This window comes from Gopherus evgoodei, chromosome 1 (genome assembly GCF_007399415.2).
Source record: "Gopherus evgoodei ecotype Sinaloan lineage chromosome 1, rGopEvg1_v1.p, whole genome shotgun sequence".
NCBI classification, from domain to species: domain Eukaryota; kingdom Metazoa; phylum Chordata; order Testudines; family Testudinidae; genus Gopherus; species Gopherus evgoodei.
The window spans coordinates 229,563,491-229,590,107 of NC_044322.1; the positions used below are offsets into that span (position 1 = coordinate 229,563,491).

The 26,617-nt window shown below is 45.0% G+C and overlaps 1 protein-coding gene across 1 annotated transcript in view; it reads right to left on the reverse strand.

Moving 5' to 3' along the window:
* The window catches only part of ANO2 (anoctamin 2), a 308,905-nt gene that overhangs the window by 150,009 nt on the left and 132,279 nt on the right, over window positions 1–26,617 (reverse strand). The window contains exons 13-15 of the mRNA XM_030538784.1: window positions 6,241–6,252; window positions 5,969–6,041; window positions 5,677–5,684 (exon numbers count right to left, since the gene is read on the reverse strand). Of these exons, the coding sequence (XP_030394644.1) occupies window positions 5,677–5,684; window positions 5,969–6,041; window positions 6,241–6,252 (93 nt within the window). The remainder of the gene's footprint in view (window positions 1–5,676; window positions 5,685–5,968; window positions 6,042–6,240; window positions 6,253–26,617) is intronic.

The following is a 26,617-nucleotide window of genomic DNA, read 5'->3' on the forward strand; positions in this document are numbered from 1 at the left end:
TCTGGAGGCAATTAGCACCTTGCAGGGTGGAATCCCTACTGAATGGGCAAAGCACCAAGCTAAAGAGACACATGTCCCCAGCAGAATGTGACTGTCACTAAAGAAAAGGGCACATTTGGCTTTGTTTGTCCAAATGAAACCATGGCCAAGCAACAAGTTGACTTGATTGGGCTCAGGAGGTAAAGGCACCCAGATGGATGATGAAAACCAGTATCATCTCTCCTCTCTGAGAAGTGGGAGCAAAAATGTAATTTGTGCAGTATCACTCACTCTTATTCCCAATTTTCACTTACTTTAAACAAGAGGTGTACATCAGTTTCTTTATTCACCTGTTATAGTGTTTAATCCCTCACTAGGGATGCCCAGAAAACTGCTCAGTGCCTAATGGAAAAGCTCCCCATATGCTGTGTCTGAGCTCCTGTCTGGCAAAACACCCTGTTCACGTTGGCCCAGATCCAACACACATTAAAGTCATTGGGAATATTTCCACTGACTTCAATGGTTGTTGGATCAAGCCAACCAGGTGGCAGTTAATTTTATGTGACTGGATGGATTGCTCATTGGCTACACTACACAAACTCAGTGATGATCTACAGGAGAAAGGGGATAGTTAAGTTCCTTCATGTGCTGTATCATCAAACTGATTTGGCCAGGCCTGAATTCTGGAGTTCTCCAGTACACGAACTGTTTCTTTTCAACATATAAACAGGGTAAAGAGGCTCCTTCAATCTCAAGATTGGACATGTTTCCGAATACCTTGACTTAGTTGTAACATGTGGCCAAGTGCAATGCAGGGAGTCTTCAGGGACTATAAATGCCTAGGAAACAGACCTCAGACCTTTACAAGAGAGGAATGGTAATGAGCATGTGCTTTCAAGTCTGAAACAGCTAGAGAAAATGAACCACACCTCAACGGTAAAGGTTACACATTTATTTATTTTTTCCATGTATAGGATGCAGTAAGACAGTATGTAAACCAGCCAATGTTACCAAACACAAATGGAACAGCTACTGTGACAGACCCAGACCAGTGGGGTACAGGAGTCTGGTAGAAGGCAAATACACTGGCCACTGGATGCACAGTTTTCTGTTCCCTAAGTGACCAGAGCAGAGGCTGCCCTAGAGCAATCAGGAACATGCTAGAACCAATTAAGACAGGCAAGCTAATCAAGACACCTGGAGCCAATTATGAACTTTCTAGAATCAATTATAGCAGGCAGGCTAATCAGGACACCTGGTTTAAAAAGGACCTCACATCAGTTAGTAGAGGTGTGTGCAAGGAGCAGGGAGTGAGAAGGTGCTGCTGGAGGAGTGAAGAGTTCAAGCATGATCAGGCTTCAGAAGAAAGATCCTGCGGTGAGGATTGTCCTACAGGGAACATTGTAGACAGCTGCTATCCACAGGGCCCTGGGTTGGAACCCGGTGTAGAGGGTGGACCTGGGTTCTCCCCAACTCCTGATCAGACACAGGAGGAGTTGACCTGGTCTGTGAGAAACACCAGAAGGGAAGGTCTAAATTGGAAAGGGGTCTGGCCTGTCCCCAACCCACTAGGTGGAACACAGACTGTGGGGATTGTTCTCTGTTTCCTCCATGCTGGCCAGATAGCTGAGTGGACAGCAGGTTTGAGCAACTAGCAAAAGTAGCCAAACTGATGGCTGCCGTGAATCTCTGAGGCAAGCAAATCCGCCTATAAGTGCAGGACCCACCAAGGCAGAGGAAGAACTTTGTCACACTACCCAGGCAAACCAAAATTTCCCAAACTACCACCTCAAAAAAACCAGCCAACCAACCAAAAACAACCTGGGTAAACAGCTGAGTGTTTGAGCATTTCCTCCAGGTCAACAAACTCTGGCTGTGTCAGATCAATGGGTTAGCAGATTCCATAGTCAAAGCCCTCCACTGAGAATTCCTTATCCCCTGCCCCAGACATACAAGTGACAGTTTTGTCAGTTTGAGAGTCCAAACTGATCTCAATTGACTAGGTAATATATGGGAAAAGCAGCAGTCATTAAGGGTACATGTACACTGCTGTTGGGAGCATGCTTTCTAGAGCAGATAGGCAGGCAGGTGCTAGCTCTGCTTGAGGTAGCACATTAAAAGTAGCTATGTAGCTGGGGGTAGTGGCTCAGGCTGACTGCCCGAGTACATACCCAGGAGTCCGTGCTGGAGGACGTGATCCACCCAGACCAGACCTACACCGTCCCGGGCCGTAGCATCTTCGATAACCTCTATCTGGTCCGGGATCTCTTGGAGCTTGGGTGCAGGGATGGTCTGTTGTTCGCCCTCCTGTCCCTGGATCAGGAGAAGGCGTTCGACAGGGTGGACCACAGGTATCTCCTGGGCACTCTGCGAGCGTTGGGCTTCGGGTCCCAGTTTGTGGGTTTTCTCCAGGTGCTGTACGCTTCCGCAGAGTGTCTGGTCAGGCTCAACTGGACCCTGACCGAGCCGGTCGGCTTCGAGCGGGGAGTGCAGCAGGGGTGCCCCCTCTCGGGCCAGCTGTACGCTCTAGCCATCGAGCCCTTCCTCTGTCTCCTCTGAAGGAGGCTGACAGGGTTGGTGCTTTGGGAGCTGGAGCTGCGGCTGGTCCTGTCGGCGTACGCCGACAATGTGCTCCTCGTGGTCCAGGACCCGGGCAACTTGGCGCAGGTGGAGGCTTGCCAGGCGGTGTACTCGGCGGCCTCCTCCGCCCGGGTCAACTGGGTTAAGAGCTCTGGCCTGGTGGTCGGGGACAGGTGGCAGGCAGGCTCCCTCCCACCCGCGCTTCAGGCCATCCCGTGGAGCGCGGGTCCGCTGCTCTATCTCGGCGTTTACCTTTCCGCCACGCATCCGTCTCCGTCAGATAACTGGCAAGGTTTGCAGGACAGGGTGGTGGAGCAGCTCCGGAAATGGACAGGACTCCTCCAGTGCCTTTCCCTTCGAGGGAGGGCACTGGTGCTCAACCAACTGGTCCTGTCCATGCTCTGGTACCGGCTCAACACCCCGGTCCCGGCCCCGGGTTTCCTGGTCGACCTCCGGAAGGTGGTTCTGGAGTTCTTTTGGCCAGGACTGCACTGGGTCCCTGCAGGGGTACTCCACCTGCCCCTGGAGGAGGAAGGGCAGGGCCTGAAGTGCCTGCGCACTCAGGTCCACATCTTCCGCCTCCAGGCACTGCAGAGGCTCCTTTATGGTGTGGGTAGTCCGGCGTGGAGAGCCCTGGCGCACGCCTTCCTGCGCCACTTCCGAGGGCTCCGATACGACCGGCAGCTCCTTTATCTCGAACTGAGGGGTCTTCCGCGAGACCTCTCCGGGCTGCCGGTCTTCTACCAGGACCTCCTCCGGACCTGGAAGCTGTTCTCTGCGACCAGGTCCGTGGCGGCCACCGAGGGGGCCGACCTCCTCGCGGAGCCCCTGCTACACAATCCCCAGCTTCGTGTGCAGGTGGCGGAGTCCCCCGCGGTGCGCCAGAGGCTGGTCCTGGCGGGAGCCACCAGGGTCGGAGACCTCCTGGACTACGACCGGGGAGGCTGGCTGGATCCCCTGACGCTCACTCACCGCATGGGGCTCTCCAGACCTTGCACTCCCCGGCGCGTACTCCAGGAGATGGAGGCCGCTTTGCCGCCCGCTGCTTGGGCCTATCTCGACCGGGTCCTGCGGGAGGGCACGCCCCGCCCACCCCCCACCCCAAGCCCTCCGGACCTTTTCATCGGGCCCCTGCCCCGTAGGCCCGACCGGCCCCCCCCGTCCCTTCTCCGCAAGCCGGCTGCACGACCTGCAGCCGGTCCGTTTCCAAACCGCGCCGAGGAAACAGCTCTACACGCTCGTGCTCCACACCTTTCACTTCCTCACCCTCGTGTCCCGCCCTGATACGAAGTGGCGGGACCTCCTGCCACCTCTGGAGGGTGAGGAGCCCCGGTGGGCCAGCCTCTACTCCACCCTGGTCCCAAGGCCCACTGGGGATATCAGTTGGCGGCTCCTCCATGGGGCCGTGAGCACGGGCGTGTACTTGGCGCGGTTTACCCCTATCCCGGACACCTGCCCCTACTGCGGCGTGAGGGAGACCCTGGCGCACGTGTACTTAGAGTGCGTCAGGTTGCAGCCCCTACACCGGCTCCTCACAGCCATCCTCTTACGTTTTTGGTTACACTTTTCCCCTCACCTCCTTTTGTATGCACTCCCTATCCGTGGCCCCACGAAGTCCCGGGACCTCCTGGTCAACCTCCTCCTCGCCCTGGCGAAAAAGGCCATCCACGCGACCAGGGAGGGGAGGTTGGCCGACGGAGACTCCGGTGACTGTGGGGCTTGCTTCCGCTCCATGGTCCGATCACGCATCCGGGCGGAGTTCCTCTGGGCGGCGTCCACTGGCTCCCTTGACGCCTTCGAGGAGCAGTGGGCGCTGTCCGGGGTTCTCTGCTCGGTGTCCCCGTCGGGTTCCCTCCTTCCGACCCTTTGACCTCACTCCTGTCCCTGTTCTTTTATTAGTTGTCCCCCGCACTCAGTGGGTTCTGTGGCCCTGTGGTTCCTCCCCTTAGGCTGGGGGAGGATCCTTTAGCAGTGGCCGGGCTTCGCCCGCCCACTTCCCAGACACCCAATAGGTACATACCCAGGAGGACTGGGAGGGTTTGTACTCAGGTGGTTGGCCTGAGCTGCTGCCCATTCTATCCCAGCTACACTGCTACTTTTAGCACACTATCGTGAGCAGAGCTAATGTATGTCTGTCTACCCATGCTGGGAAACACACTCCCAACTGCAGAGTAGACATACCCTCAGGGTGTCTTCACAGCCTAGTTAGCTCCCATTACAATTTGAGTGTTACCCCTAATTTGAATCCCATCCACACACAAAAATTAACTGGTTCTTTAAACTCAAGGTAGCTAGGATATCAGGGGACTGGGCTGAAACTCAAGTGATGCTGAAACTACAGCTAGTCATGCGGTGGGAATGCAACAACTCCAGTTACAACAACTCATCCACAGCTAATCCAATCACTCTGTACTGCTAATCAAATCAATCTGTGTAACTCAGTGGTGTTTTGAAGTATGGCTGCTCTCACTTATGCCAGGCTAGCTCAAGTGCAGTAACTCAAGTGTACTAACTCGAGCTAACAGTTGCAGCGAAGAGGACACACAAGATTTTGTAGATCACAGGCAATATCTTGGATTGTACCTGGAAACAAGTGGGAACCCAGTTTGGGTGTGTAATATGCTCCAAGTCAGATGGCTAAAGAAATGGGCCTCTAAATACTGCCCTAGACGCCTGAACCGGCACCACTGTAATTTAACGGGTGTTTTGCAGGATTGAGCCTTATCGGAAGTTTCTGAGTGATATTCAAGTATTGCCAAAAATGAGTTCTCCAGAATAATCCAGTCTGGAATATGCAGAAAATAGAGCTGGTTGGTTTTTTTTTTATTTTATTTTTAAAAATAGGGAAAATGATTTTTTGGGGGGGTGAAATTTCTGATTTTTGTTTTAAATTTTCAAAAAAGAGAAAAAATGAAAATACTGCCCTCCCTTCTCCCCCCTTGTTTTACACTAGCTGTAATACAAAGTATCAAAGTAAGCCTTCCTTGTAAGGTGAGGAATGGGCTCAGCAGACAAACGCTGAAAGGGCAGAGTGCCCCACTGCACGACACTTCACCTTCAAGAACAGTTTCAAACTCCAGATCGTTGATTCTATCACTGATTATGATCAGTAACCACCCTCCTCTGTAGACCCTGCACTACACATTCTCCACCCTCCTAGGCAGGATGCCTTACAAAGGGTAGCACAACGATGGCCCTAAAAACATTCAGTAGTGCTGCAGCAATGCACAGAACTAAATCATCAGAGAGGTACCATCTGAGACTGTATCAGAGGCAAACAGCACAGAAGAGATCATTCTGCAAACTGATAAGCAGAGCCAAACCGAGACTGATACAAAAATGTTCACAAAATACAATCCAAATGCAAATAAAAGTGGAAGTAAATCCATGTGTCTTACCTCATCTATATTATCCTTTTTATTAGTTTCATTTTTGAGTTTTTTCTGTCGCACTTTGGTTTCATATTCTGGTCTGGGATGTTCCTGAAATAAGTCAAAACAAAATCATGACTGTGGGAAAAGGTTTTAAAAGCTGATTATTTGCAGAATATAAAAGCACCACAAATACATTGAGACATAGTTCCTCATCAGTTGTTCAACCATGAAACATGATTAGTACACAGCCACAATGAACTGAGATCAAACACTCACATGTTTATCTAGATGGAAAAGTTAGTCAAACCTTTACATGTTCCTTGGTGCATTTTTGATGGTGAAAAGGAAGAAAGAACATATTAAAAAATATTCTCCATAAAGCTGTGTACTGTAAAAGAAACAACATTTTGTATATGTTGAGTAATTCACACTATAGTATATAAGCAAACTTTGAAAAGAGCATAACCTAGACCAGTAACACTCAATCATATTTGGCTCCTGACCCACAAAATCACCTCAAAATCATTCTATGATTTTTTGTGGCTGGCAAGGGATTGTGGATTTGATTCATAGGAAAAAAATGTCAACTATTTTGTGAGGTGCAGATCAAAGACGTTTAGAGCTGGTTGGATTCTTTAGACACTTTTTTAATATACTAGCTTATACTTTAGAGCTAAGTACTGGCTTTTTCCACCAGCAACACAGTGCAGTGGATGCAGAAGTGTAGGGTCTGAGTGGTGGGTGCTAGAGGCATTACTCTTGCATAGGGCACCATCAGGCTAAACACCTTCCTCAGTGCTAAAGGGAAGGTGTGTGGCACTTTAAAAAAAAAATACCAATACTTACTGCTAAAAAGTGCAGTGTCCATTCTCCACAACAGCATCCCCTGACCATTTGCATGTTCTATCCAGTTATGCCCATTTTAGAGGGTACAGTGCCCCCAGCAATGCCATTAAGCCTTGTAAAATTGTTACAAAAAGTTACCAGCCTCCTCACAAAATCCTGCTTGCCCATGGTAACAGTCAGGGTTCAGACACCTCAAAGGGAGAACAGGTTTTGAACTCCAAAGAATAAGCAGCTGTATTAACGGATTGTATACAATGTTACTGTGCTATAAAAGTATATTGAGTAAGGTCTTCTATGAAAGTGTGTAACGTTCTTAATTATTATAGGAGATGTATACAAGCTGTGGTTATGAATTAATGCATTTGTGCATATAGAGAACTGTGCTTAAAAATCTCAGCTCCACCTCACAACAGGACAGTGAGTGATCAGACAGGGAGAAGTACCTCCCAAGCCAGGTGTTTACACAAAACTGGACTCAAGTAACAATCCACAACACAACCTAGGAAAAGTCAATGATGGGCCATTTAAGTTAATGGAAAGACACCGAGACAACTGGAGATTTCTACACTTTGAATATCAATAGTGACTGAAGAAAAGAACCTGCAAACCCTTTTTAAATAGAAGGGGTTTGAAGTGAAAGGCATCCAGAAAATGAGGGAAAGTCTCTAGGCAGTAAATTATCCATGAAATGCTGGATCCCCACGCATCACCATCAGAGTTAGGTGTATACTGGTAAACTGTTCAAAGGTGATAGGTAACTTGTATTAGGAAAGTGATTTTATCTAATACAGAACTGTAAAGGCTAAGGTTGCATTGTAGAATTGATAAATGAAATTGTTTTTAATTGTTCACTTTATTAATGTAACTTCTGTTCACCATTCACTACACTTGCCTACACTGTAACTTCTGTTCCATATTGTAATTCAAACCCCATTTTAAAATACTCACTCCATTTTGTAAAAGCTTCCTCCAACTTTCATTTTTGCAAACCCTGCTGTAATCTTATTAGTTTAGTTTAGATGTGTGAATGAGGTATGTATGAATGATGGAATCAACCTCCAGTCCCAGCCTGTCCTGATGAGATAAAGTTCAAATACCAACGGCTGAAGACCTAGACAACAGCCCTAAACAAAGTAAGCAGCATCCACCCTAAAAAGAAAAGGACAACAGAACAACAGAAGGAAGATCAAAGCCAGGTCCAAGGCTGAAAGTCACACCTGCAATAAAAAAGAAGGGTGAAATGAGAGACTCTGGGTAACATTCTGCTGCCAACATGGAAGAACATAGGTGCCTGCCCAACAGAGATCCAGCTCAGTCTTGTGCCCAGCTTTCCTGGCCAGTTAGCTGCCACAAGCTACGAACCCAAGCTGCAAAATCAAGCCATGAACTTAAGCTATCTTCAGGACTGGTAACTATGCAGCAGCTGCAGAACACCTGATGAATGTGTGTGTGTGTGTGTGTAAAGGTATTAGGTATAATGTGTGTGTATAAGAATTAAGACATTAGTTATTAGTCATAAATTGTTATAATAAATGTGGCATCTTTGTCTTGTCCCCTTTAATAAGATCCTGCTGCTTTTTACTAGTCTAATACAATTGGTACAACATTTTGGTGGAGAATAGCGAAAGGGGGATTATTGGTATTTTTGCCTCACTTATTGTAAACCAATCTGTGTGCACACAACCGGCTCTACAGAGTACAGTTCTATTCTTGGTTAACCAAAACCTGCTGACCCCCATGTGGGTAGCAGGAAAATAAAGAGCTCTTACAATTGTTAACAAAACCTGCTGGCCTCCGCGTAGGTAGCAGAAAACATAAAATTGTTAACAAAATCTGCTGGCCTCCAAAGAGGTAGCAGAAAGAAAGAAAAAAAATCAAATCAGGGGCAACAAGAGGGTCTCAGGGACCAGACATTGCTTTTTGCTGAACAAAATTAAAAATGTTTAAGAAAAGGCAAGGGAAAACAATCCTAGAGGAAGAAATGAAGTCAAAAATAGCTTCTACCTCACCTTTTATAAAAGAGATAACGCCTTTTCAACAAATCCTTCAAAGATATGGGCACAGTCCTTGGACTGAACAAGCCCTGGCAGATACCTGCACCATTTGGGACGTAGAGGATAGATTGGCCCAATATATCCTTATATGCAAACCCCTAACTGCAGCAAAAAGAGACGCCGCAGGAATCTGGCTGCTATGGGAGGCTTGTAATAACAGCTACCTCCACCTAACAGCCTGTAAAAAGAAAAAAAAATCTCTCTAAAAGAGAAACTATTCCAACTAAAAGAAGAAAGAAAAAAAAGGAACATTTGAGACCCCAGAAGGGGCAGACTTTTGGGACCCCTCTGGAGAGTGGGAAGGGGGATATTTGGGTAGATTCCTCCTGCCATTGCAACAGTAACAACAGTGCCTGCTTCTGCCACAAACCTCCAGGCCATGGCAAAGTGGCTGGGGATTTTAAAAAAAAAAATCTAAAGTCACAAAGAAATGAACCACCTAATTAGCATTTGTGCAGCCCCAAGTACCAAACACACTGCGGCAAAGACTGAGCAGGGTCTGCCATGTGGGAGCACTGTGCTAATTTGTTTCTAAGCTTCTATTTTCCAGGCTCTGAACCAGAACATCAGGAGAGCTGGTACCAGTTGAAGAGTTATAAAATACCATGGTTATAGTGTCATGACAAAGTCTGTGTTCAGTGTTCTGTGTTGCAAGTTCTGTGTCTGTCTCTAGTGGTGTCCTGTGCTAGCATTGGGTCCAGAAAAAAAAAAAAAAAAGAAAGAAATACTACACTAGACAGGACAAGTGTCTTTTATCTAACAGTCATTTTGTTGTTAATTTTTGTTATTGATACATTTGTATTGTTAGTTACATTTGCTTATATTGTTAATTCCACACTTTCCTCTATGCACTCTGGTTCTACTCCCCCAAACCCTAAAGGGTAGTTCTTGGGCCCTCATAACTTGTAAAACCTTGGCCCATAATTGTAGGGCCCCACTGTAACTTCTGTTCCATATTGTAATTCAAACCCCATTTTAAAACACTCACTCCATTTTGTAAAAGCTTCCTCCAACTTTCATTTTTGCAAACCCTGCTGTAATCTTATTGGTTTAGTTTAGATGTGTGAATGAGGTATGTATGAATGATGGAATCAACCTCCAGTCCCAGCCTGTCCTGATGAGATAAAGTTCAAATACCAACGGCTGAAGACCTAGACAATAGCCCTAAACAAAGTAAGCAGCATCCACCCTAAAAAGAAAAGGACAACAGAACAACAGAAGGAAGATCAAAGCCAAGTCGAAGGCTGAAAGTCACGCCTGCATTGATGGGTGATCAGTCTAAACCCAGAGGCAGTGTGACACAGCAAGACCTATAGACTTTGAATCCAAACTAAAAGCCTATCAAAAAGAAGGGTGAGATGAGAGACTCTGGGTAACATTCTGCTGCCAACATGGAAGAACATCGGTGCCTGCCCAACAGAGATCCAGCTCAGTCTTGTGCCCAGCTTTCCTGGCCAGTTAGCTACCACAAGCTATGAACCCAAGCTGCAAAATCAAGCCATGAACTTAAGCTATCTTCAGGACTGGTAACTATGCAGCAGCTGCAGAACACCTGATGAATGTGTGTGTGTGTGTGTGTGTGTGTGTGTAGGTATTAGGTATAATGTGTGTGTATAAGAATTAAGATATTAATTATTAGTCATAAATTGTTATCATAATAAATGTGGCATCTTTGTCTTGTCCCCTTTAATAAGATCCTGCTGGTTTTTACTGGTCTAATATAATTGGTATAACAGCATCTATATGGTTTATTTACTGTTAACTTGTATATTTTTGCTTTCCCCTACAATTTCATCTTTGAATCTGTGGTTTTTCTATTAAATAAACCTTTTGTCTATTTTTACCCCAAGCAGGTCTCTGTTGTGCAAACTGTGAGGTGTGCGTGTGCCAAAGTGAACTGGTATTTAGGGGCAGACAAACCAGAAGGGAAAAGTCTGAGTGTCTGGTAGTTAAGAACTTGGGAAGGATGGATTTGGGGAGACTCAGGACTGGAAGGGCTGTTAGAGCCACCCTGCAATTGCAAGGAGTAACAAGGCTGGTGGAAGCCAGGGTGAGACTTCGTGCTTGTGGGCAGACTATGGGTGTCAGGGATCTGAGCAATAGCAGCATAGCATTATGGCACCCCAAGGTTACAAGGCAGGCAATGACATGGCCCCTTACTGGTCTGGATGATCCCCAGAAAATAAGCCACCCTTCATCCTAATGACTGATGATATTGAGCATGAGCATATATGTGTGTGTGTGTGTGTGTGTGTACACACATGCGCATGCTATACACACACACACACACACACACATATATTATATGCTAAAGTTAAGACTGGTTTGAACCCCAACAATAATTTTTCTTTTGTACAGTATTTTGTTAATAAATGTTATATCTATTTTTGCTATTAAACCATTTGTGGTTCAAGTTAAACTTTTCAGTGTCTCTGCATCTGCATTCCATGCATCCACACCTGGACTGGAAATCTAATATTTCTTTATACAGTCTTTCAAAGCTGCCTTATCCTTGGACCTTAAGACCTTCTGGAATAAATATGTAAATATGCCCTTTACATTGAATAATGCATACCATGCATTTAGAAATTTGACCCTGATTCTGATCACATTTACACTGGTGTAAAGCAGGACTAACTCCAGTGAAGTCAGCGGAGTTACACCATTGTAAAACTAGTGTGATTCAGAATCGAGTTCTTTGTCTGAAAGTGGGAAGACTTTTAGAGGTAGGACAATAAGCTAGAAATAGTTCTGATGACTTGAGGAAGGCCAAATGTCCATGTAGGGATAAATATGAATCCCATGATACTGGAGGTGGGCCAATACAGCTGCCAGACACTTATTGAAAACTATGTGAGCCAAGGTACTGTAAGGCCAAATGAATGCTCAGAGTGGAAAATGAGAATTCCCATCCTGAAAACGAAGAGCCAAATCCTGCGGTCCTTACTTGGGCGAAACTCTCATTGACGTCAGTGGGAGTTTTCCCTGAGAAAGGGCTCCAAGGTTTGCCCCAAATATACAATAAAAAGCTATTCACTATATGCTACAGATGAGAATTAGAAATAACCTTTATACATATCAAAGGCACACATATAATTGCCCTGTTAGAGAGAAGGAAGTATAGAGGGAACAGAACTCTTCTTTAAATTTCTCCTTTCTTTGGAATGAGATTTATTTTAAAAAGTATATAAAGCACCAATTATAAACACATCTGGGATACTGAACAGAAATAAATAAATTAAAACAGAACAGACCAGTGACACCATCAACTAAAAATGAGAAAGACAAACATATAATTCCATAAAAAGAGGCAATAAGGAGGGAAAGTTAAAATGGTCAACAAAATGCTGGGCATGAACTGAAAGGCCTTACACCAAAGGCTTGAATACAAGCAGACAGAGTGTGACAGATGCCTGTAGGGATGGAGTTCCACAAATGGGAACTCTGAAGACCCAGCTGCCGCCCAAAAGAAGATGGAATCTTGGAACAACAGGAAGAAAAAGCCAGCTGTTTGCACTGTGAGAAATTTCATTATTGCAAATGAAGGATGAGCCTCGAACACCTATATATCTTGGAATGCTGATATGGAAATAAAAGTTTGGGGCAAGATTCTCATTTTTGCTAGGTCTTATTTGTCAGTGGAATTCCAGTCACCTTTTAGGGCCTTTTACTTTGCCAGGATCATATAAAGGGACCATGAGAATAAGGGCTATAGTCTTTCTAGTCGAGTCCTACTGCAATTATATTTGATTTGCAGAAGAAACAAAAAACCAACTTGAATAACAACCTCATGTTACAAATCACTGACAGCATAAATGGAAGATTAGAAAATAGAAGCCACTGTGGGAACAGGAAGGAACTACCCTACCAAACTCATTCCAAAGCAAATACTACTCTAAAGTGAAAGTCAAAACAAATTAAAGGGCTCATCTACACAGTATAGGACATTTTTTAAAGGGCTCTCAACGAGGCAGCCCCTTTTGTACCCATATATATTTCCAGCTTCAATTTATTACATTTTTACTTCTAGTTTACCATTCAAGCAATTGGATGCCTACATGCCATTGTCTGCTCCCACAACACTGCACCCATAGTTTTTTAGGAGTGCAAGTTGAGAGGCTGTTTTTTAAAAACTTGGCCTTAAATTAGAACTGGGGTTCTCAACCTCTTTCTTTCTGAGATCTCCTCAACATTCTATAAAAACTCCATGGCTCACCCGTACCACAACAATTATTTTTCTCCATATAAAAGATAAGGCTGGTATTAAGGAGTAGGAAGCAGGGCAATTGCCTGCAGGCCCACGCACAAGGGGCACTATGAAACTAAGTTGCAAAGGCATCAGCTTCAGCCCCAGGTGCTGGAACTCAGGGCCCCAGGCTGCAGTCTTGCATGATGGGGCTTCAGCTTTCTGCCCTGAGTCCTAGCGAGTCTAATATCAGCCATGCTAGGCACCCCCTCCTCTGAAACCAGCTCATGGCTCCCCAGGGGCCCTGGATCCCTGGTTGAGAACCACGGAATTAGAAGATTTTGATGAGGGCATCTCATGAGGTAAATATGAAACATGCTGTTCAGAAGTACTATCACTGCAGTGGACTGAACTACTTGGGCAATTGGTAATTGGCTATAAAGCCTTTTACTTCTTGGTCATTAATTCAAATCCAGCACATGTTGAGAGTCACAGGTTAGTAGCTGGAATCTTAGGTTTTGAAATGAACCATCTATAGGAGTCCTGAGAACTATGCTATGGAATATTTTGTTTCAAATTATTTTTACTATACTTAGAGTTACCACTGATACAGACAGGCTGAAGTATTCAACAGCCACTCTCTCATCCCTGCAGTAATTCCCCCAACGAGTAGGGCAATCTTAGTGAATGATATTTTAAATAGTCTATTGCAGATATTGTAGCACCTATCTTGTTAGCCATAGGATGTGAAAAGGAGGCTTTGTACCTCTGGGGAGCTAGGAATCCCTATTCCCATTGTGATAAGGCATTTGTTTCTAGTCCTGTCAGATCAGAAAACATTGCACTTTTGACATGACATCATATGGAAAAAGAAACTTCTAAAAAATTCATAATTAGCCTAACATTCATTACATTATATTTTTCTCTTCTTCCAAGGTCTGTGCAGTTGGAATGCATGATCTTAAAGTACTCTGGCTTATCAGCTGAATGCATATAGAAAGCAGTAGTAGTAAGCCGAAAGAGAGTAGGTAGGAAGTGACTAGGGAAGCAGACTTGGATCCTCTGTGTGGCAGACTCAGCTGATGTTGCTTCTCACAGGGCCCTGGGCTAGGGACCAGTGGAGAGGGTGGGCTAGGTCCCCCTACTACACCTCACTTGAGAGTTAGACCCCAAGGCGGGCTGAGACAATGACACTTCCTGCCTAGAGGCAGAGGTAATCATCTGTACATCCCCCTTTCTGAGGAAGGAGACTGGAAATGAGGCACTTTAAAGACTAGGACACAGGCTACACCCACCCCTGCAAACACCTTATTACAATGACTTATTAATGGACAATTCACAAAAAGCAAAAGTAGTGAAATTTGTCAAATGTACTGCTACAAATTATTCATCTAGCTTGAAGATAAATACAGAATACACACTCTCTCTCACACACACGGTTACCTGTGAATAAGGTGAAGTCATCCCAAACTCAAATGAATAAAACCTTATCCTACACCACATCATCACATTCTACTGAGGTGTGGTGTGGAATAAAGTTTTTATTGGCATGAATTTATGGTGATCTTACTTTACTCATGTAATGCCATGTGCCCATGAGAGAGTCATGTATATATCACTGCATTGTTGTTGTACAAAAAGAAGAAAAGCACCATGTGAACCTGCATGAACAAAGTGGTCCACCCCCACCCAGAACCAACATTAAAGAGTACATAAAGGTCTGTTTCATTTTATATGCAAAACTAGTGCAGTAAACATTGGCTGCCATTGATAGGGTGACTATATGTCCTGTTTTGGCTGGGACAGTCTATTTTTTAACCGTTAAAGTGGCCACCCTGACTTTTTTTTGGCAAAAACAGGCATTTTGTCCTGTTTGCTCTTGACAACTTGATCAGTTTTTCCCACTTTTGTTATATTATATATATATATATATTAAAAAAAAAAAAGGTGTGTGTGGAGGAATGGGGGGGGGCAAGTGGCAATGCCAGCCCTGCGCACGGGGGAGACAGAGCTTGGGTGAGCAGTGATGCCAGTCTCAATGCTGTGTGGAGAGGGGAGCTCAGGCTGGCTCCCTGGGGCCGGGAGTCTTGGAGGGCTCGGACTGGGGCAGGCTTGGGTTAGCCGCACTCAGTGACCAGTTTTCCCTTTGGGAAGTATGGTCACCCTAGCCATTGACTTAAATAACATCACTAACTATGATTTGCAGAGCACCAGAACCAGTATCCTTACTCTTGTTGAGAAGTATGTTACATTCAGGAATACTCCTATGTGTCTTAATGGGAGAAATCGTAGAGAAATATACACCACTCTGGCAGCATAAAGGGGTCTTAAAGTGGGTATAAATGCAAATTAGGCCAACTTTAAGACCCTTCTGTGTCTGACTATAAAGGACAATCTGTCCCATTAGGAAAACACATCCTTCCCCATATGCACTGGCCAATTTCAATGTGGCTGACTTTTGGAATGTGGCCCAAAGGAAGATCTGGGTGGGGCTTAAAGGGTGGTCCTTCCACTTACCGCACAACTTCGGTAATCATATATCACATTTTATATTTAAGAAGTTCTAGTCCCTCCAGTTGCAAAGAAAACTTTCCAAACATGAACAGAAATGCTGTGCTGAATTTATGTCAGACAGAGCCTGAAACAATAACTATGGGAGATGTGAACTCCTCTCATTCACCTCAAGGGGTGGCTTCTGTTGTCCAAATTTATTTATATGAGCAGTAGAAGTGAGGGGACATGAGCCTCTCTCTTCAAATCCCAGGAGATAAGAGAACAAAAACTCATGGAGCTTTTGGGGAGGCAGAGATTATTTAAGTGCCTCTGAAACAAATGTATGCATGGAGCCCGTTTGATCTTCACTTGCACTTAAATACTCATCTGGAGTAGCAGCACCTCAAAGAGTCAAGAATAACTAGAGGAGAACAAATCCATCTGAGGATTGTAGGTAAGTCACCACATGGACAAGCCAAGAGCTGCCCATGATGGAAAAGAAATAAGGAAAAGGAAAGGAGAGCAGGTTAGATGGTTGTAGCATTGAGACAGCTAGTGTGGAGTTAGGAATTACTGCTGCACCAGCCAAGAGCACTGGAACAATTTGCACAGTGCAAGCACTGATAGCCATTGAACCAAACTGTAAACCCTGTATTTGATGGAATCCACTTCAAGCCAGGGGGTGCAACAGCACCCTCAGCACCCCTCATTCTAGCACCTATGGCACAAGCAGTTTCTGACACTTCTGCAGGCCAGCAGCTTCAGAAACTAATTTGACATGGAAAAATGTTCAACCATATATCTTTCCTGACTAATAAATGAGATATCACATTACATGGTTTTTCTAGCCTACAAGTGAAAACGTGTTTAAAGTGTGCCTTTAAATTCAGTTTATAAAAACAAACAACAGCTAGTGTAAGATTGTTTTGCTTAAGGCCTGCATGAAAAAGTGTTTTTCAGATTTTCTTTCCCAACTGCCCTAATAAAATCACGACCTCCTTAATTTAAACATAACATGATTAAATGTAATGTTAAAGGGCAAAGTATCCCGTTGGAGCAACTTGTCTAGATGGTGTACAGCAGGAATCAAGGTTGGATTCAGATTCATTAAATAATTTTATTAATGAGCTGCAAGAAGGGATTAACAAAAAGATAATTACATGGGCAGATGTTTCACAGATGATAAATTGGGAGAAGTTGTGAGCACCAAGGAAGACAGAAAATAATAAAAGGGGACCTAGAAAAGTTAGAAACATAGGCAGAAAATAAAAGTGAAATTCAGCATGGGAAAAATGTAAGCTAATCCATTCGGGAAAAATAATTCAAAACACAGTCACTGGGAGAGAGAAACCTTAGCAGCAGTGATGCTGTAAGAGACAGATCGCAGCCAGTGTATGGAATTGTGGCCTCCTATCTCTCCTTAACGGCCACTGGTCCCCAGTGACACTGCAGAAGATGAGTGACTTTTACTTTGGTGCCCCTTGTGCACGGTTTTATGCCAAAAGAGGATAAGTTTGTTGTATACTTGCTCTTCTAGTAGCAAAATCTCAACACCTGAGCGAAAAAAAAATTCCATCTGTCACTACCTAAAATTTGCACAGTTGGGTGTTACCTGAAAACATCAAATGTAGCAAATTGTAAAAACCAGACCAGAAAAGACTGAGTTAAGCTTCCATGCAAAAACAAAAAGGAAAGGAAAAAGAAATCTGTGAGCAGATCACTTATTTACCAGGCATCAAGCACCCCTCAAGTCTGCTTGTTGTTCATCAAACAATTCTGACCTGTCCTAGGCATGGACTCTCTAACCACAGTCCATTCTGAGGGGAAAAGCTGAAGACTTCTCTGGAGGAAAATCAAACATCTTAAACTATTGAAGGGCAAGATGAGGAGAAACTCCTAGGTGGCGGGATAGAAAGTTCACAGAAGCAGTGCCAAGGAAAGGCAGGGAACTTTGACATAAAGGATAGGGTAGGATCTTAACTTTGAATTGTGACTAAAAGTTTTTTCAACAAAGATAGCCAAATGGTTCACTCTTTTGAGAAATCAGCCTGACTTAGACATGGCAAAGACATATCATTTGAACTAAAATCAGGGATCCATATTTAGGCAATTCAGTTACTGTGGCATTTGCTGTGAATTCACACAATTCTGCAGAATTCTGCTCCTGCTTCTAAGCTTCCATTGTTAAAAAAGGATGTTTCCAGCCCTCACGTAAAAAGTAACCTTAACTGGGACTGTTTGCATAGTAAGGTCTGTCTCATCCCCAAAACCACAAAAGGAAGCAGCAGATATTGTGTCTTGGACACTCATATCCATAGGTGGACATTTTCAAAGATTTGTGAAAGATTGTAGCCTTAATTCCCAATGTCTTTAAAAAGAGGTCTTCAGCTACCTCTCCACAAGTCACTTTGAAAATACAGGAGCTACTGACCAACATGTATTTGTTTTACTTCTTCTCCGGCATGGCGAAATCAACCTTCATTTGGGAAACAAGTATAGTTTTGTTGCATTAAAGACAGCCTCCATTAAATAGACAGTGACAAAGGTATGATGGAAGATGAAAAATAACTCACTGATTTGCTAAAGCATTCTTTGTTTTTCTTCCATGTTAAGTGAATTTCTATGGTACCAGATTGTGGGGTTTAAGAAAAATGTTTCTCTAGCTTTGGATTGTCCTGCTTTAGCACTGTCCTCTTACTTGCTTTATTATTACACAACAGAGTTGAAAACTGTTTGACAGGCATGTAGTAACTTGGATATTAAGGACACCTTTCAGAGTTACATACGAGTTTAGGGTCAGATTTTGAAAAGTATGTAAACACTTAAATTTCAGTGGGAGCTAGGCACTTAAATACCTTTAAAATATGACCTTTGCTGTATTTATTATTCTCAAGGTTTTTGCTTCCTTTCTCAAGGTTATATTTTTTCAAGCCAATCAATTTTCATCCAGTGCCCAATACTATCTATTATGTTTGTGGACTTCGGGTGTACAAACAGTATAAATCTTCTGTAAATTTGTACAGTTGCCAGCTGCAGCTCAACATCCAGGTTTTTCAGAGACTTCTCAGACTTTTATTGCCACGATATTTAAATGTAATCTTTTTTTTTTAATCTCTGATGTAACTCTAGTGAAGTCAGACACATTGCACCATAGATTAATCTGGCGCAGTGTGTCTAAAGAAACAATTTCACAGAAAATTAAAGGCCCAGTGAGGCAGAACAAAAATATACACTTCAGTGTAACCCTCATACTCTTATCTCTGAACTGTCAAGGCTTTGATGGTTGTTTTCCTGCCTGCCTCCAGTTTCATAACACATATCTTAGATCCCCTGTTTAGGCTTCTTTTCCCTGGCTCCTTCTTAAAACACCATGATCCCCAACCTTTCCATCTCAGTTTACTCCCTGCCCCTGCATCCTCCTCTGCTGCTATCTTTGACCTGATCTAAGCCTTGGTTTTTCTTAGTCCCTTATCCTCTATAATTCTTTGAGAGCATCATCTGCATAATTAAGAACCACATTTGTATAATACGTCATCAAGGTCTGTTTTAATGGGAGAGTCGACATGCAACAAGCTCCTTTATAAAACTGATGTCTAAAGGCTCACCAGAAAGGGTGCCATCTTCTGCATGTTCATGGAAAAATGCCAACAGCAGACAAGAGAGCTGTAAGAGATGTCTAACCTAGATTGAGACACATGTAGCATTTTGTCTTTATGACAAGTGAAAGGATTTGTTGCATTACAGATGGCGAAAGTTTTCCATTTACAGTTCTACATCACTCCTTCTACTTAGGAATTCCATAGTGCTTTTCAAGTAACAAGTTAAGCCTGTGAGGTTTATGACAGTGTCTCCACTTTACAGCAAAAGAAACTGAGATTCAGGGAAGTTAAGCGGCAGAGCCAGGAGAAGAGGTGTTCTGTTCTGGCTCTCAGTCTAACAATTAGAAAAGTAATCCTCTCCCAGACAGTTGTACATCTTTCTGGTAGATATCAGACATATAGCACAGGACAAGCAGGAAGGAGTCTAAGGTCTGTGGAGGTACAGCTGGCCCAATACACAAAGTTGTACTTTCTGTCTCCCTTTATCATACTGGCATTGTAGCCTGAAGAGCACATTGAGTGTTCCAGACAAAATAATTCCTTCTAGACTATCTGAGAGTCTAGTAGAAGTCAAATGATCTCCTCCCATCCTCCAGTGTATAGTTCTTTGATGAGCTGACACAATATCATCTGGTAATATAAAACGAGAGTATTGGGCTATCCACTAAACATCAGCCACCTCCCCACTAATTCAGGGCAGCTGAGCATAGTCTCTAGAACTATGCAAAAAAATTTGCTTCACTTTCAACATACTGAATATCAGCATTGTTTCAAGCTCAATGTGCATTTACTAATCAATTACTGTTCCTTCAAAACACTTTTGGTGACTTTTTTTAAATTTGTGCTCTTTCTGGATATCCATGAACGTGAAAAGGCTGCAATATATTATATATTTTGAGTTCAACTTGGGTTTGTTAGGACAGGCCTCATGAGCAAATCAAATTCATGTAAGTCCACAAGTCCCACAGGTTCTAGTTCTGGAGAAGCAATGAATCAGAGTGGATATTCAGAAACTCCCTGAATCCGAACCTTGAAAAATGAGGTGTTTTCAGCTGAATTCACAGCAACTGTAGGACAGACTCCACCTGAGAAAGCTTTGGAGTTCTCCATGGAATTGTCTGCCTTGAAACACAAGCCTTTGGTATCTAAAGTCACCACACTGTCTTCTGTAACTGTCCATCATTCTGGGTTCCCACAGAGGCAACAGACTCCTCAAGTATCCCCTAACCCTCTATCAGTGAGTTTAGTTGGCATCCATACGCTACATGGGGAAATGTAGGACATTTATTAGTGCAGGGTTGTTAAATCTACCTATACACTCAGAAGCTCTGGTTTCTACAATGTGTTTTACAGAATTATCAATTTGGCTGCCATTAGGCCAGAATACTTTTCTGCCTTGTTTGAATGCCAATATAAATTATACAGTCACTGATCAGTCCTGCAGGGTCTGGATGATTTCCTGTCCAGTCTGAATTCAACAATTCTGACGACAAAGTGGACAAGGATGATGTTTTAGCTGGTCACAAATATTAGCACAGTATAGTTCCAGTTCATGCGTTATCAGTCAGATATTGAGCCATGTGGACAGCACACTGAAGTTGAGATTACTGGGTGTGATACTTCTGAGACTGAGCCTGCCTAAAGCTGAGTTACCTCTAAACCTGAGCCTGCTTAAGCCTGATGAGTCATCCCTGAGCCAGGTGTGATGAGTCATAAGAGGCAATTACCTGCTGGTCTTGTGATAGGCACCACACCATTCAACCAGGGTGTAGCTAATTCACAGGGCATGACCCATTCAGATGACCCAAGTCACGCATATAGGCTCCTAAGGGAAGCAGCCCCTCCATTCAGTTCAACATCACTACCTAGATGGGAGCATTCCTGACAGCCTGCCCTTGCTCCTGCTCCAGTCTTCTCCTGCCTCAGATGGTGGCTCAGCAAATTTGATGCTTGACAGCTTAAACAACTTTCTCAAAAGACAAAAGCAAAGCCACCCAGGCCAGCTTGGTTAGGTTAATTGACATCAGAAAGTGTCCAGCAGTGAGCCATGGGGATTTTGCTGAGTAGGAAAAGTTTTGGACCAGAGTTGCTTACCCTTCCTCTGACTGCTTCATTACTTGCTGCATGAATTGTTGCAGAGTCCACCATAGTTGTGGCTTTATGACTCACTTTTGCATCTTTTCCACAGGGCCAGCTCCAGCCAACCAAGTACAAGCTTAGGGTGATACCTTTAAGGGGCTGCCAAACTTGGGGTGGCACTCAGGTTTTTTTGTTGTTGTTTCAGCCGGGCAGCACTCAGAGGAGGGGAGTTGTTTTTGTTTTGGCGGCATGGTGTGGTGCTGGGGTGTTTTGGTGGCCTGGCCCGGGCTTTGGGGTGGGGGTGTGTTCCACTGGCACAGGGTGTGCTTTGGTGGGGCGGGACATTTTTTTTTTTTTTTTTGCATGGGGGCTGCAAAAAAGTTAGAGCCAGCCCTCCTTTTCCATCACCATTTTTTCCTCTGAAAGGCTCCATCCCACAGGGTTTGGTATCCCACAATCTCAGGTATGATGTGCAACAAGTCAAGGTGGCAAGGCTTGGGACCAGCCGGGGTGGGGGGGAAAAACACATCAACAAATTTGGGGTTACAAAGGCTTGGAATTACAAACAGAGGCTTCTTGCTGGTTCTTCTTCCCCTCATCCTGAAGGAGTCTGGCTCCCAGAACCACCCAAATTCAGAAACAGAGAATAACCTTCAAAAAACAACCTCTTCATGGAAATTCTTTTAATGGAGCCCCTTGTTTCCACTGAACCCAGCCACAGGCCACAATTCATGGCTTAGTTCACTGACAATCCTTGCAGAGTGCAACTATCTCTTACATGATTTTTATTTTTGCTTTATCTGCAATTGTATTTTTAAATCCCAAAACAAGCAGCTCACATAGGTTGAATTTTAGTCAATGTCTTCCCTTAGCCTTTTATCTGAAAATACTTAGAACTTGCACAGCATCTTCAAAGTGCTTCACGCATATTAAAACTAATTAATCGGAGTGGGTGAAGGCTGAATGACAAATGCCAGGGAACTACATGTGTTTGATTGCTCTGTAATTTTGATCAGCGTGGTCTCCACTTCTGACACTGCGTTCCATCTTTTCTGTCTGCCATTCAGCAGGTCCTTAAGCTTAGGAGGAACCTCATGCCCAAGTCTAGCAGTTGACAGCCGTGTGTGCCTGTGAGTGTTTAAACATAAAGTAGTTGCTCTTGCTGCTACATGCTAGTACACTTTAATCTCCACAATCCTAACAGAAGTAAGTAAACTAAATATTTCATTTATGAGGAAGAGAATCAGCTACCTTGCAGTCATTCTTTGAAATTTTCTTCCTTGTAGGATGTGTCATTCTTACTGTGGCTGAGTAGCACTAAAGACTGTTAAACCTTCTAACCAGTTGGATCTCATGTTTTAGAGCCACAGGGTTAAATTCCCCTCTGGAGTAATTGCATTGATTTCAATCAAATTACACAAAGACTCAATCTGGTCCACAGTAATCAAACAGTAAAGTGTGAGGTTTTTAAAGTTTTGGAATTAGAAATAGATTAGAGATTGAACCTGCTAACAGGAGGATGAAAGAAAGCTCCCGTTGTGTCTTTTAATGTGAGATATTTGTGCTCTGCCATTTTAGAGGCAGCTGAAATAGAACAAAGGTGTGACACCTCTCTCACCCACTGAGCTAGAATCATGTGGATGGGTAACGGTAGCAGATTTGTAAGAGCAGCTGTAAAGAAGTTGGCCCTGGTATTCTTGGCAAGGTGTGAAAGGATGGTCTGAACATTCTTCTCACCAAGAAGTGGAAAATGAGATCCTCTGGAGAAGAGCAGTAGTTCCGTAATCTTCAGTCTGGGAAAGATCCAGGAAACATGCAAGAGACCTTAAGGAACTCCTCAAATTATGATCCTTTCTTATTAACATTCAAGAAAAAAGGCAGGAGATTTACCTGACATTCTGGTTTGGGTTGTGAATCCATCTGGAGAATTAAAGACCCAGAAGTGCCTCCTTCAAGGATCAAAGCACCAATAATGCTGAATATCTCAATGCAACTAGCAGTGACAAGTATGACAACAATGCTAATGGCTGGAGCCAGAGTTCCTACACATCAATTCTCATATTGCTGGGACCTCCCATCAGACTTGGGATTGAGAAGCTTCCTTAACTAGTCAAAGCGTGTAGTCCATGAAAAATCCATGTGGTGAAAGGCATTCACTAGACTATACAGATGATCATACTGTGCCTATGTCCTGGGCTTTGACTCAGTGCTTAATTTGTAATGAAAGAGGTGCTAGAGTTCAAGCAATTAGGTGCCAGGGCTCAAAGGAATTTTTTTACATTAATAACTGATGCAGCAAGCACAGAGGTGCTGGAGCTATGAACTGCCAAGCCCAGAGGTACTGGGGCTCAGGCCTGGCAAGCCCTTGCACAAATTAAGCACTGCTTTGACCTAAGAAGAATGGAAACAGGAGAATTGAGTGAGTGGAAGCCTCAGGAAGGTGCAACAGGTGTTAAGAACATTCTCAGGTATACACAGTAGTGAGATGGTTACACAATGGTGAGGTTTGCTCCTCTCCAAGTGCAGCTTTGACCTGTGCTTGTAGGAAAGTGTTTCACTTTGACCACCATGCTGGAACTGAGAGCTGGAGGGAAATTTGTACCAGGATTCAGAGGATTTTGAAACTTCAAGGTGGCCCTTTGACTCTGGTGCATAGAGAGCTTGAAAAAGGCATTTTGATTGTGTTGGAACCAAGCCATGGGGCTTATTCAGTAAGGCCTGCACTGAAACAGAAAATTCCAGTGTACAGTGCTAAGTATTAGCAAGAAACTTCACTCAGTTCTGCCACTTTCCAGAACTTCATGCTCAAGGCCTACCAGGGTGAGTCAATCCAAATTACAGGCTGTTTTGAGAGATGCTAACTAAAGCATGAGGAGCTCTCCATAAGCCATGATGACTTGAGGCAACATCTGCAAGCAGAATTTGCATTCAGAAACAATGTGGTTCATCGCAAATAGTAATTGTGATTATCTGTGACTTTCTGGTCAACTCAGGGCACTGCTTGAAGCCTGATGGGTTGTATCTGAGACATTTTGGAAAAGGAATGCACACAAAGAGATAAACTAAAAAACTGCAAGGACAAAGGCTGATGTGGCACATTGAAGTCTCAACATACTTTGTTATGGAGACTAATATATGAATAGTAACAAAGGCAGACTCCACCGCTTTTTCCCTCCAGTAGAGATATTGTACTGCAGCTAGGGACAATTTGTTTCTATGGGAAAGTAGCCAGAAGGCCCCACCCCTCAGCAACTGCAGAGCATGCTCCAAAATGGAGGGCCTGCTTAAAAGGAGGCTCTGCCAATCAAGCAGGGGGCAAATGAAGAAGTTGTCTGCAGGAAGGAAGCTAGTTAGTAGCTTTTGAGACAAAGGAATCTGCAGGGTAGGGGGCCTGACCTCTTTTTCTTTCCCTTTCTCCCCGACAAGCAGGACCGGTGCAACCATTTAGGCAAACTAGGCAGTTGCCTAGGGCGCCAAGATTTGAGGGCGCCAAAAAGCGGCGCCCTCAAAAATTTTTTTAAATGGTTGCAGCAGCCGCTGCTGCTGGAGAGGCAGTCTGAGCTGCCCGCGGCAGCAGCTGCCTGCCACCGGCAGCCCAGGGCGCCCCTGGGGTCAGTGCGCCGCCGCGGCAGCCCAGCAGCCCGGTGCGCCCCCATCAGGGAGCCACCGCGGCAGCCCAGGGCACCCCCGTCAGCGTGCAGCTGGCAGCCCAGGGCACCCCCAGGATCAGTGCGCCGCCACGGCAGCCCGGCAGCCCCTGGGGTCAGGGTGGCAGCCCGGCAGCCCAGGGTGCCCCCAGGGTCAGGGAGCCGCTGCGGCAGCCCAGGGCGCCCCCCCGGGGTCAGCGTGCCGCCGCAGCAGCACAGAGGTTTGAGCTGACAACGGCTGCGCTGACCCAGGGGAATCCCTGAGCTACAGGCAGAGGCTCAGAATCCCTCTCCCTCCCAGAGCAGGGGCTCCAGCCTATGCAATTTTTCTCGTTGCCCGGCGGGGGCACCGGCGGATGGGCAAAGCTGCAGCAGCTCTGCTTAGGGCACGTGGCAGGGGCCCTGCGACAGCGGCGCAACACCAGGGCTTCGCTTCTGGAGGAAAGCCGCAGCTACCCCCTGGCTCAGCCTCCATGTCAGCCCCAGCGAGGGGCACGGAGAAGAAAAGAGCCTCAGCAGTGGTCTGGTGGAGCGGAGGAAGAAAGAGGACCCTAGCGCTCATGCATTGGGCAAGGTAAGCAAGTGCCTCCCCATGGGTCAGCCTCAGGTGCCTGTGCTCCTGTCCCCTTGGTCCTTAGCTGGTCCCTGCTCCTGCTCCCCTTGTGCCTGGACAGCTGGAGAGAACAGCAGCCTGCAGAGCTGAGCTGTCCCAGTGCCCCCAGGCACCTCCCTGACCCCGTCCCCCCAACATCCCTGACCCCCAGCTCTGAGCCCAGCCCCTCTGAGCTGGACACTCCCCTGACCGTATCTCCCCACATCCCTGAGCCCAGCCACTGTGGGCTAGGCACCTCTGAACCCAGAGCCCAGCTCCCCACCCAGCCGTGGGCAACAACAGCACCACCCCCAGGCAACGACAGGCCATTGGTACCAACTATCACAATCATCCAGCAACTGCCCATTATGTAATTGCAGATGTATACATACCATTACAGCTTTTAATGTTTTTAAATAATGTATTTAGTTTATTTTCAAATTACTACAAATTAATTTTTGAATGTATTTCACTAGTTATTTTTTACATTTCCTAATGCATGTTACTATAGTATTGCAAATGTTTTATGGAAGGGGCCCCCGATTTTGCTTTGCCCAAGGCCCCCTGAGTCCTCTGGGCGGCTCTGTCTGAGTTTTAAGCCCTGCTGCTGTGTTTTGCCTGCAACAGGCAGGCCTAAGCCTGTGAGTGACCCCCATAGCAGCTGCCTGAAGAAGTGCTTGGGGGAATCATGCAGAAGGAGCGTGATATTTGTTTGAGTTCTCTCCTCATGGAGGCTGTGCTCCACTTGGTGCAGGACAGCAGTCTCAGCAGGACTCTAGGCCCAGCACCTTGCCTCAGTTTGTAGATTTGTAGTGCACCCATCACCGGGCTCAGTCTGGCACCTCTACCCCTCACCAGTGCCCAAGAAGCAGTCAAAAAAGTTGGATGGACTGGTTAGGTTAGTTGTCATGCTGTTGCTTGGCCAGTGTAGAGACCACTGAATGCATAGTATTCCTCTATGATATTCTGTCCTGAGCAAAATTGGCATGTTATGAAGTAGTTGCCTGTGAGGGACAGGTGTCTGTTTATGTATCCAGCCATCATGTCTTAGGTCTTCTGCGGGGGGAGCTTCTCCATCCTGCTTTCATTGGTGACATCTGTGATGCTCTGGTAGACATCTATGAAGACAATACTCTGACAGGATCATCTGGCAATACATCACGAGTTGATGCAAAGGCTCTTACAAAA